The 12,176-nt window shown below is 45.3% G+C and overlaps 1 protein-coding gene across 1 annotated transcript in view; it reads left to right on the top strand.

Annotated features, from left to right (window-relative positions):
- Positions 1-12,176, top strand: part of LOC136573535 (ubiquitin-associated and SH3 domain-containing protein B-like) — a 32,960-nt gene that overhangs the window by 14,629 nt on the left and 6,155 nt on the right. Inside the window, exons 2-4 of the mRNA XM_066574815.1 lie at positions 5,954-6,076; positions 7,789-7,881; positions 8,727-8,871. Coding sequence (XP_066430912.1) covers positions 5,954-6,076; positions 7,789-7,881; positions 8,727-8,871 — 361 coding nt within the window. The remainder of the gene's footprint in view (positions 1-5,953; positions 6,077-7,788; positions 7,882-8,726; positions 8,872-12,176) is intronic.

The raw sequence follows: 12,176 nt of genomic DNA, 5'->3' as shown, positions 1-12,176 counted from the left end.
ACAATCACTTAGTTCTGCTGCTGTATTTATGTTAACAGCTTGATTCTGGTGCTGTATTTATGTACTGATCTTGGTTCCGGTATTGTATCTATGTATCGAGGGTGGTTTGTGCTGCATTTAAGTACTACAGTATGTTTAGTTCTGGTGTTGTATTTACATTATGAGCATGGTTCTTGTATTGATTCTGGTGCTGCATTCAGCTTGGTTCTGGTGCTGTATTTATCTTAAGAGCTTGGTTATGGTATTGTATCTGTACTGAGATTTTTCCCTTATGTTGTATTTTATGTTATGAGCTTGGATATGGTGCTGCATTTATGTTATGAGCTAGGTTCTGTTACTGTATCTATGTACCGAGGGTGGTTTGTGCTGCATTTAAGCACTATAGTATGTTTAGATCTGGTGTTGTATTTATATTATGGGCATGGTTCTTGTATTGTATTGTATAGTATCTTTACTGAGCTTCGTTCTGGTGCTGTATTTATGTTAAAAGCTTGGTTATGGTATTGTATCTGTACTGATGTTTTTTCCCGATGTTGTATTTATGTTATGAGCTTGGATATGGTGTTGTATTTATGTTATGAGCTTGGTCCTGGTACAGTATTTTATTTACTGAGCTGTCCTGGTGTGGTGTTCGAAATTTTAGCTTTTTGCACGAGCAGAATACCAGCAAACTGTCCATCGATGTAAGACTGGGCTTCCTTGAGTGTAAGATTTACCACGTATTACGTGGTAATTCACAGGCAATCAAATACATTGCCTTATGCTGTTTTACTCATATTATCATGTAAGTATTGCGTTATACGCAAACGCAAAAAAGAACGCAGTATGTTCTGTCTCATTGTGTATTACACGTAAGTCAGCCATTTTTCTCTAAGGGGCGTGTAATCCACGTTGCCCATTTGCAATTACATTACATATGGAGGCGTATATATATATACGCGCTGGAAAACTGCGCATGACTATCTGCGTGAGATACGCTGTCATGCGCTGTACAATATCGCTGTCATATGCGCAAATAGGCTGGCTCCCTGCCAGCTGGCCGTGAGTCACGCAGGGTTTTACACATACGCATAATTGTATATATGAATGTGTATAATATTATGTTGCACACGCCACAACATTTCAACAGACTACTGCCATCTAACATCTAACTTAGGGCTCCTTCCCACTGGCGATGGCGATATCGCTGTGAGAAAATCGCAATGTTAAAATCGCATTGCAATGCTGCAAAATCACAAGCTTTTGTGTTGCGATGCGAGCATCTGCTTTGCCATTGCACTGTATGGGCGACAGAAAAATGCAAAACGTTGAAACAATCCTCCTGCTGCGATTTTTTTTTTTTTTTTGTTAATCCTCGCATCGCAGCTTGCCATTAAACATCGCTAGTGGAAAGGTTGTCATAGAACAACATGTGTAGGACTTTCCTGCGAGCTCTCACATGGCAAAAACGTGCGATTACCTCGCCAGTGGAAAGGAGCCCTTAGGGGTTTGGCAATGGGACTTTCTAATGTTAAAAACGCATCGCAAGTTGGTGCTTTGCAATTTTTGTGTAATGCGTTTTTTAATATTAGAAAGTCCCATTGACAATAGTGTGAAAAAAACGCGCAAGAAAAACGCAAGTGTGCAGGAGTATCTTAAGGCCTCATGTCCACAGGTAAAATCAGGCCCGCCGCGGACTCTTCATGCAGAATACCGCAGCGGGTCCCTCCTTTCCCGCGGACATGAGGCCTATAAAGAAGATTTACTTACCTGTGCGGACGCTGCGGATCTCCCCTCCGTCGCGGCCAGATCTTCTTTCTTCGGCCCCGCGGATGTGCTCAGCATGCAGGCAGCATGCCGCGCACATGTGCCATGCACTCTCTTTTTTTTTTTTAACTCCTGCTCTCCCGCACCGGAGAGCCCGAATTCAGCTGCGGGTGTGCCGTGGATCCGGACGCCTTCCATAGGCTTCAATAGAAGCCTGCGGGAGCCGTCCCCACGGGAGACCCGCACTAAAATGGAGCATGCTGCGGGTGATTTCCCGCACACACAATCAGCGCCTCAAGGGAAAATGACATATGCAGGTATTAAATTACCTGCGGGTGTCCAATGCATCCCTATAGGGCACGGATCCGCGTGCGGGAAAAACGCTGCGGATCTGTGGACATGAGGCCTAAGGCTGGCACTGTTTATATCACAAAATGGTATTCATTCACTGAAGTGGGCGGGTTAGACCAACATTCATCTTGCGTCCAGCTTGTTGCAGCAAACAATATATTTGGTAACCCTACATTCCTCTGTGTCCTAGAATATGTCTGACAAGAGTCCTCAAGAGAATGCAGTCTCTTAATAGAAAACAGATTTTTTTTGCCAAAAAGTAATAATGTACCGCAGTCCTATTACTGCAGGCACCCTTTGTGCTGCGGAAATTAATTTTGTGACATGTAAATGTCCTTTTATTCAGTGACTGCATTTTGTACTACTAAATATTTGCCATTTAAAACCTTTTCATGTGTTTTTTCTCACTTTTTTCTTCTTTTAGCGCTTTTTGATCTCCCGTCAAGCATTAGCCCTCCCGTCTCTCTGGGGCAGGGGCTCTCACGCTCTCCTCTTCTGTCTCAATATTTTCAGTTTCACGTATTAATTTGTTGAGCGGTTCTGCTTGACCTACTTTCCCGGTGAATTGTATTCCTGCCCTGACAGGATAACGCCCCCAGTCTGGTGAATATTTAACAACTGGATTATTTTGGAGATTGTAGGAAGTCACAGAAGGGCGACAGGTGGTGATGTGAGGAAGGTGCGGGGTGTATGGTGGTCACAGATCTCCAGGCTAAGTAAAAGAAACCCCTACATATTCTATAGAGCTCTGTGCAGACTGGAAGAACACGGATGCAAACAAGATGTAAATCAGAAGAGGGAACCAAAGGAGCTTACAATCTAGATTAAATAAGGAGGAGATACAAAATGTTGGGGATGAGTAAGAGCCCTTATTTATATGGCACCAACATGTCCGGCCTTAGTTTTCTGTGACCCATGCGGTCACACAGGGCATTGGCCCCCAACGTGTGGGGAGGAGGGGGGCATCAGGTGGAAATAGGATGGAGCTAAGCTCCCACGTTAGGCCCATCTGACCAAATGAGCTTCTTTCTCCGTGTGACAGTATCTTGTGGAACTACATAAATCATCCTCCTCGTGGCTCTGTCTCCTCCTCTCTGATGTCTGCCTATCGGCACCTCTGCAACACGATCACTTAGTTCTGCTGGTGTATTTATCTTATGAGCTTAGTTCTTAGTTCTGGTGTTGTATCTATGTACCAAAGTTGGTTGGCATGCGCAGAAGACCTCGGCGGCGCGAGCACGCCGGAGCAGCTCCATTGAACACAGCAGAAGACCGCACAGCGCAAGCACGTCTAAATGGAAGGAGAGGACAGCGTTAGACGGCACCATGGAGACGAGGATGCCAGCAACGGAGCAGGTAAGTGAATAACTTCTGTATGGCTCATATTTAATGCACGATGTATATTACAAAGTGCATTAATATGGCCATACAGAAGTGTATAACCCCACTTGCTGCTGCGAGACAACCCCTTTAAGGCTGTACAGCTCCGATGTTGGAAGATGTCCCTCAGGGTTCTCTTACTGTATATTGCCAGCCTCTCTGCTGTCGGAGCCTATCCAATGTGTCGCCTCATGCAGTACTGGCTTTAGCCAGCAGATTGCACCATTGTATAACTACAGAAAAAGAGTAAGCCCCCTAGGAAAAGCATGATACAAATTGGATTGGAAAGGGTTAAAGGATATAATGGCACCGACTGCTGCTCTGTTGTTTACGCAAATAAAAAACGGAAATTATATGGAACTGAAGTGCAGAAAATCACTTTGAAATCAATCAGACTTAAAGTGGAACATTTTTTTTTGCCGTTTTGCAGCTCCTCTATTGCAAACCTGAAATCCAAAAGCTGATGTGAACGAGCCCTGAGGCCTCGGTCAGACAGGCGTTTTTTTCGCACGATTTGCGCATGCGATCTGCGCATATTTAGAACCATTGCTTCGCAAAGGGATCGGTCACATGGCCGCTTTTTATGCGGATGTCCGATAAATTATAGGACACGAGAAATCACAGATCGCGCCTATCTGCGATTCCTTGTGTTCTATATATGCGCTCAATGGGGCCGGCGACAGCAGCGCCGACCCCATTGAGAACATATACTACAAAGATCATTCTCCTCTGCCACAACTGTAACAGCTGTGGCAGAGAAGAATGATGTTCGCCCATTGAATTCAATGGAGCTGGCAATACAGCCGGCTCCATTGAAAGCAATGGGCTGCTGGCGAGCACGGGATGAATTTTCGGGAAGGGCTTAAAAATATAAGCCCTTCCCTGAAAATCATCCTAAAATGTGTAAAAAAAATAAATAATATATATATATATACTCACCTTGTCCCTGCAGCCGGAGTTCAGCCGCGGCCGGACGGCAGTTCTCCTGAACTGCTCTGTGTAGTATTCAGCAGTCGGGGATTTAAAATCCCCGCCTGCTGAATGGGCTGCCCCTGATTGGTCCCTGCGCTCAGCCAATCAGAGGCAGCACTCACTCACCCATTCATGAATTCATGAATGGATGAGTGAGAGCTGCCTCTGATTGGTGAGGGCTGTGACCAATCAGAGGCAGCCCATTCAGCAGGTGGGGATTTTAAATCCCCGGCTGCTGAATACTACACAGAGCAGTTCAGGAGAACTGCCGCCCGGCCGCGGCTGAACTCCGGCTGCAGGGACAAGGTGAGTATATATATTTTTTTTATTTTTACACATTTTAGGATGATTTTCAGGGAAGGGCTTATATTTTTAAGCCCTTCCCGAAAATTCATCCCGCGCTCGCCAGCAGCCCATTGCTTTCAATGGGCGAACATCATTCTTCTCTGCCACAGCTGTTACAGCTGTGGCAGAGGAGAATGATCTTTGTAGTGTATGTTCTCAATGGGGTCGGCGCTGCTGCCGCCGGCCCCATTGAGCGCATATATAAAACACAATATATTGTGCGATTACTCGTGTCTGCCCGTTTCGCCGAAAACGCTGCTAGCTGCAGATTTTTCGGCCCCGGTCACTCGATTTGCGGATGCGCATTTGTCATGTGATCCGCAAATCGCGGCAAAAAACGGTTGTCTGACCGAGGCCTTACAGTCACTTTCTGATATTCTTGCACAGCAGGACATCCTAATCTGGGAGGCTTCTGCAGAGCGCTAAGAGTTCTGGTTCATGAATAGAATGCCAGATCAACAGTGAGGACTGACAACTACACAGAGAGAGCAGTAGAAATGAAGAAGTTATTATAACCATGCATAACAGTGCAGCTGTATACCCCATATATGGTCAACTATGCATAACCTTGTTGATGTATACCGCATATAGGGTCTCCGGAAAGCAGGTAACAGCTCCTATTGGCATTCTAATGGCAAGCAGTTGTGACCCTGCAGCATTTGTAACCAGTGTAGGAAGCCAAGCTGAATAGAGTATTAAAAGGGTTATCCCAAAATCTAAAGTTTTCCTCTATCCACACGATAAGGGATAACTTTATGATCGGTGGGGGTCCGACTGCTGAGGCCCCACAGATCCTGAGAACAAGGTTCCCGTGTGCCCCTCGTCTTGTCACTGTCAGGTCACTCCTACCCTGCCTACCTCCCAGAGACATCCGACTGAATAGAGTGCTTGCCATTCATTTCAATGGGGCTGACAGAAATTGCCTTGCACTTGGACTGCTGCTCCATTCAATCTTTTTCTCACTGCGGGGTGTACAGTAAGCCTGCAGGGGGGAGGAGTGGGACACAGGACCCCCATTCTCAGGATCGGTGGGGGTCCAGCAGTGAGACCTCACCAATCACAATGCCTTTAAACATTTCCATGTCAATAGATCAGCAGATTACACTGTTGCAATAATGTAACACTTTCCAGACCTTTTCTTGTGTGTTCTTGTCTGCAGGCCGCTATGTCCGGACAAACTTGAATATGCCGCCCAGCTTACCGCAGAGAAGCGGCGGATATAGAGAATATGAGAAAGATGCCCCAATTACCGTCTTCGGATGCACGCAAGCAAAACTTGTTGGTGAGTTTTAGGGCTTTAATGTAACATATTTTAGGTCATTTCTAGAAAACCTACTAGGGAAGATGCTAAATGCATCAGAGTTCAGGCTCTGTCTTACCTGCCGTGCAGCGGATTTAGAATGCGTGGCTTAGTGGAAATGGAACAAGCCAAAATCTTGGCATCAAGACCTTTGGTATAAAGTAAGCAAACTAGTAGGTGCCATAAAGTTAGACTAAAGTTATCACCCAGCGTGAGCCACTGTGATCAATTTGTAGTGTAGTTCTAAGCTGTATAAATTGAAGACCAGATTACCAAATCTGCCTGTTATATTTGCAGTAGATGCACAAATTACATGTATGTAAGCACACACGCCTAGACATGCATTATTAAAGGGGTTGTCAAAGCTTAAAAAAACATGGCCATTTTCTTCCAAACACAGTGCCACCTCTGTCCATGGGTTATGTCTGGTATTGAAGCTCATTTCCCAATCACTTCAATGGAGCTGATCTGCAATACCACATACAGCCCTAAGAACAAGGGTGGCGCTATGTTTGGAAGAAAGCAGTCATGTTTTTCTAACCATGGACAAATCCTTTACCGGGTATATTATGCTATAGAGGTCCATATGTAGGTTTTCATGTTCCATTTGGGGGATTATGCACAACCCATACCAAGTGGCATCTTAAAGGGGTATTCCCAAGATTGATTTTATCACCTCTCCACAGGATAGGTGATAAAAGTCTAATCGGTGGGAGTCTCGAACCACCGCCAATCCTGAGAACAAGGGTCTTCTATTGTCCTCTTCTCCCGACTTCAGGCTCACTGCACCCCCTGCAGCGAGGTGGACATTGAATGGAGCGGCGGTTGAACGCATGTGGTCAATTAATTTCAGTGGGGCAGATGGAAATAGCCAAGTACAAGCGCTCAGCTATCTATAGCAGTCTCATGGCGGGTGAAAATGGGGCTGTAGCGGCACTGCACATGCTCAATCACTGCTCCATTCAATCTCCTTCTCACTGTGGGCTAGCTGCACCCCCTGTAGTGAGGGGAAGAAGGGACCCCTATTCTTGGGATTGGAGGGTGGTCACAGAGGTAAGACCCCACCGATCAGACTTTTAACATACTCCTAACTTACTGATCATGAGAGGGTCCTACCACTGTGACCCTTGAGCAAGAGCCCTCCAGTCCTGGAGCAGCTTGTAGTGTCTTAAATTACCAATGTATACTAATACACATTTTGCATCAGGTAGTCAGTAAAGAGGTGCAGCCATCTTTGTTTCTCCAGGACTGGAGGGTCCCCTTAAATATTCATATGACGCAGTATATGGTGCCAATTTAAAGGACTGGCCCTTTATGTAGCACACAGAAGCCTCAGGTGTTCTGCATTTGTAGTAGCTTTCGGTTTGGCTTAAAAAATGCTGGATGCAAATGGGAGTTGGTTATCCAAAAAGTTCTACCGCTTTAAGTCGGCACCTAGTCAAAATTAGTCATCAGCCAAACAAACAATGCACGCACACCTTCCCAATGGTTCTGAGGATATCTAGTGCACATGTGTCAAACTCCAAGCCTGTGGGCCACGTCCAGCCCGCCTTGTCACATCATGTTTGCCTAGAGATCAGAGAACACAATGTCACCATCTCTACACGAGTCATTAAGCATGCTGTGTACAGTCAGTGTAGCCGATGAATAGTGATGGCTGATGATATAACTGACGCTTATTGTCTGTATTACAGGAGAAGCTTTGCTGGAGAGTAACACTGTTGTAGATTTTGTATATTGTTCCCCATCGTTACGCTGCGTCCAAACTGCACATTACATACTGAAAGGTGAGTAGCTCAGAGACCACCGCAGACCTCCTGAAACTTGGCACCATCTGTAGCTCTGCTCTAATAATCACATTAATTGACAAGTATTTGTGGTCAATTCTTGTAGCTTGCCCAGGACTTTTACTATAACAAGTCCTCATTAGTTGATCAGCAGTGGTCCCGCTGCTCAGGATCCCTGTCAAGCAGCTGATTGCCAGGCCCTCTATCAGAGCAGACAGTGCTGGAAACCTATAGTGCTGTCAACATTGTAGTGGCCCAGCTTGGTACTACAGGATTGACTCCCATTCAGCTCAATGGGAGCAGTGCCTGCACTATCTGCTTCCAGTGCTATCTGAATTGACCAAGGGCCCAGCGATCAGTGGGGATCCTGAGCAGTGGATCTCTACTGATGAACTATTGATTTCCTATCCTGAGGACATGTTATGAATAGTAAAAGTTCCAGAAATCCCTTAAATGTCTTAGGTTGGTTTCACATATACAGGTATTGTACAAGACCACTGTGGCGCTGAAACTGTGTAGAATTATAATATTACATGGCGCCAATTTAAATGATTGGGGGAACGTGGTCTTCTTAGGTCCATCAGAACTCTCCGCTCTAATTCGTACAAGGACATCCAGAGAAGGGACCCCTTGACAGGAGTTGTTCTGATGGGTCAACCAGTCACACGTCTTATACTCCAGGCACATGCGGAGCTGCATGTAAAACTCTGTTGATTACTGACAAAATCCTAATCATTCCCATAATCTGTTTCCCTCCCTTTTTTCTGTTTAGGATGTGACTAGAGTAAAAGCCATAATGTTGTGTATTGTGCTGATATTTCACCATGACATCTCATGTCCTCCAGGGCTCAAACAAGACAATAAGGGCAAAATCCGCATTGAGCCCGGTTTGTTTGAATGGACCAAGTGGGTGTCTGGCACTACCCTTCCCGCCTGGCTCACTCCGGCCGAATTAGTGGCTGCAAATCTCAGTGTTGATACAACGTACAGGTAAAAAAAATCATAAAAAACGCCAATAAATTGTAAGCTCTTACAACCAGGGCTGTATTTTACTCTCGATTATGGTCTAGGAGGAACTGTACAAACGTAGCAATCGTTAACATGACTGGTACATCAGGATTTATAGCATTTTACTTGAAGCCTCGGTCACACGACCGGTTTTTGGTCCGATCTGCAGACGCGCTTGGATCTGCAGATCTATAGACCAAATGCATCCCAATGGGATCGGTCACATGTCCGCTTTTTATGCGGATGTGCGATCAATTATAGGACAACGATTCGCAGATTGCGCCTATCAATGGAGCCGGCAATACAGCTGGTTCCATTGAAAGCAATGGGCTGCCGGCAAACGCGGGATGAATTTTCGGGAAGGGCTTAAAAATATAAGCCCTTCCCTGAAAAACATCCTAAAATGTGTGAAAATAATAAAAAATATATATACATTCACCTTTTGCCTGCAGCCGGAGTTCAGCCGCGTCCGGCCGGCAGTTCTCCTGAACTGCTCTGTGAAGTATTCAGCAGGCGGGGATTTAAAATCCCCACCTGCTGAATGGGCTGCCTCTGATTGGTCGTAGCCCTCACCAATCAGAGGCAGCTCTCACTCACCCATTCATGAATTCATGAATGGGTGAGTGAGTGCTGCCTCTGATTGGCTGAGCGCAGGGACCAATCAGAGGCAGCTCTCAGCGTCATTCAATAGGGTAGCTTTCTGAACAAGAACCGGCAACAGTTGACTCTGTTTACTGAACACTCTTGAACTCCGAATCAAATAAACAGTCTTTGTACAAACAATAAATGATAGTGGTGCAGCAGAGAGGACTCACGAGATATTCGGATTACTCACAGTCCAAGTTATCTGTGAACTTCCTTTCCCGCGAAATGCTCTCTCTCTCTTTACCAGCAAACGCTCACTCTCTCTTTACCGGCAAACGCTCACTCTCTCTTCTTCTCGCTGTCTAGCAGTTGATCCTTCCTTCGGCATTCAGCATAAGCGCCAAAGCCTCCTGCATAGTATGGGCCAGGCTGAGCATGGGAAAGTCGCTCGGCCTCCTCCATGTCCCACACACAGACCGACTTGCTGACTTGCTCCTCTTAGGCTCTTACACTATGCCAGTCTGTTGACTTTCTCCCTTCTCTCCTTTTTCTTTTCTCTCTCCCACTCTTCACATTCAGCAAAGACATATATATATATCCGCATCACATGACACACAAAATGATACATTTCGCAGACAGGACAGTACATATCAGACATTAACACTTTCAGTCCTGCAGCCATGCAACACACGTAAATCAAATGCATTCCACAAACAAGACACTGACAAGACATTGGCACGAAACAGACATAGAACATTATGGAGGGGCCCCACTAACTCAGAGCCACTACATTATAATGAGCCATCAGCCAATACCTCAGCAATGATGTCACTGACAATAAAGGGGCCGTAATACCAAGTGACCCCTATTGCCTCCATTTACATATGGATGCCACATTTTATCATTTGACATTCCCTGGTCTCAGCAACCACATGTGTGCGTCACATGGTCACACAACCCGTAAGCCAGCAGGGACAGCGGCGCCCACTGCAGTTACTGGGGAGCGACACGGTGGGTGAGTATTAAAATTTTTTATTTTATTAATCAGACTAAATAAAATTACAATCAAGGGCCCGACTGCTGTGCTATGCCAACACCCAGGCCCCCTTCCCCACCTGGACCCCTGTGCATTGTGGTGCCCCCCAGTCGCAGTGGCCCCTGGCACCTGCCTAGGTTTGCCTGCACTTTCCACAGCGGATCTTTTCTGCTGTTAGTGAATGGAGTTTGTTACTCGATTGCAAAACTTCGGTGCGGATTCCAGCACTAGTGCATAATGTGTGATACATGTCATAGACTATACATCAGTGAACTGAAACGTTAGGTTCTCTACTGTAGCTGTGATGAAGTTACAACTCCTAGCATATCCTGATGGCCATAGACTGGGAGTTGTAGTTTCAGCCCCAGGTTGTAGACCTCTGGTATACATATATGTTGGCGATGTAGCAGAGGGCCACGTGTGCTGCAGACATGTAATGATGGTGGTTATTTTGTGGTGTTTGCCACTATATATTCTCACTTGAGCGGTTCTGTCTTGGGGATATTTTCGTAACTCTCGGCTTCATTTACCGAACTACAAAAAGTATCATATGTTCTGTTAAACATTCACTCCAGTGACGTCTACAAAAACATCCTGCTGACCCCAGGAATACTGACCGCCATCCTCAAAACTAATTTGTTTGTGCTCCCAGCTAGCTAAAGAATTGAAAAGTCCTGACCAGAATACCAGAACTACAGTGAAGACTGAGGGCGGCTCGTAAATGGGACAACTATCTGCTGCTCGATCAAATGAAAGTAATGGACACTTGTTTCATATAAACACGGCCACCAAACGCGTGAGAAGTCAGAATTTGTTCATTAGTCACTTTGTTTCAGCTCACCTAAAAGTAGTTACTGGTACATTAATTAATGTCTGGTGTAAGCAGGTAATTGTTGTCGTTTAGGGTCCATCCATACTGTCTTCTGTACCATCTGTTTAACGTACGGAGTTCGGAAGTGCATATGATGCTTGGAGTTCAGGTTCACAGACTCATGATCAGGAAGGGACAGACTTCCGAACTGCATACATTAAACAGATGGTGTAGAAGACAGTGTGGATGGGTCCTCAACAACTAGCCTACAACTTTCCAAGGAGATGTGCGCTTGCTTGGCATGTGCCTCATACCGAACGCTGATTGGCTCTTATTATTTTTTTTACACATTTTGCCCTCCCACTTAACGCTCATTGGTTCCCGAAAACACATACATTTATGCAGGTGATCCTCGACTGAAAAGGGGATACATCTAGTAATAGACACAAACAAAAAAAAATAGCTTTGCAGGCAAGAAGAATGAGAGGTCACCATGTTGCCTCTAGGCGGTGGTGCGACACAGAGTTCAGGATACGAGGCGGCCACGAGACATATAAATAATATAATATAATAACGGAAGAGAACAGTAGGTGTTTGTTATGTAAACTCTAACGGTTAGTATTACAGGCCTGACTATCACTAGCTAATCAGAACACTTAGCATTCACGTTTAAGCAATTTACAATTGACTACACATTTACAATAAAGTATCATGGGCAAGGGAATAGTAACCTGCTATAGACAGCGCTAACTTAAGAATGCCGGCTTTCCACACACAGTCTGTATTTAACAAAAGTCATCTGAAAAGCTTGTACACCACAGAAGAACACATAAGTTTTTCTTGACACAAAATACC

The sequence above is a fragment of the Eleutherodactylus coqui genome, chromosome 7, assembly GCF_035609145.1.
Source record: "Eleutherodactylus coqui strain aEleCoq1 chromosome 7, aEleCoq1.hap1, whole genome shotgun sequence".
NCBI classification, from domain to species: Eukaryota; Metazoa; Chordata; class Amphibia; order Anura; family Eleutherodactylidae; genus Eleutherodactylus; species Eleutherodactylus coqui.
The sequence above is the reverse complement of the archived record's forward strand: the minus strand, read 5'-3'. Positions and strand labels throughout refer to the sequence as shown.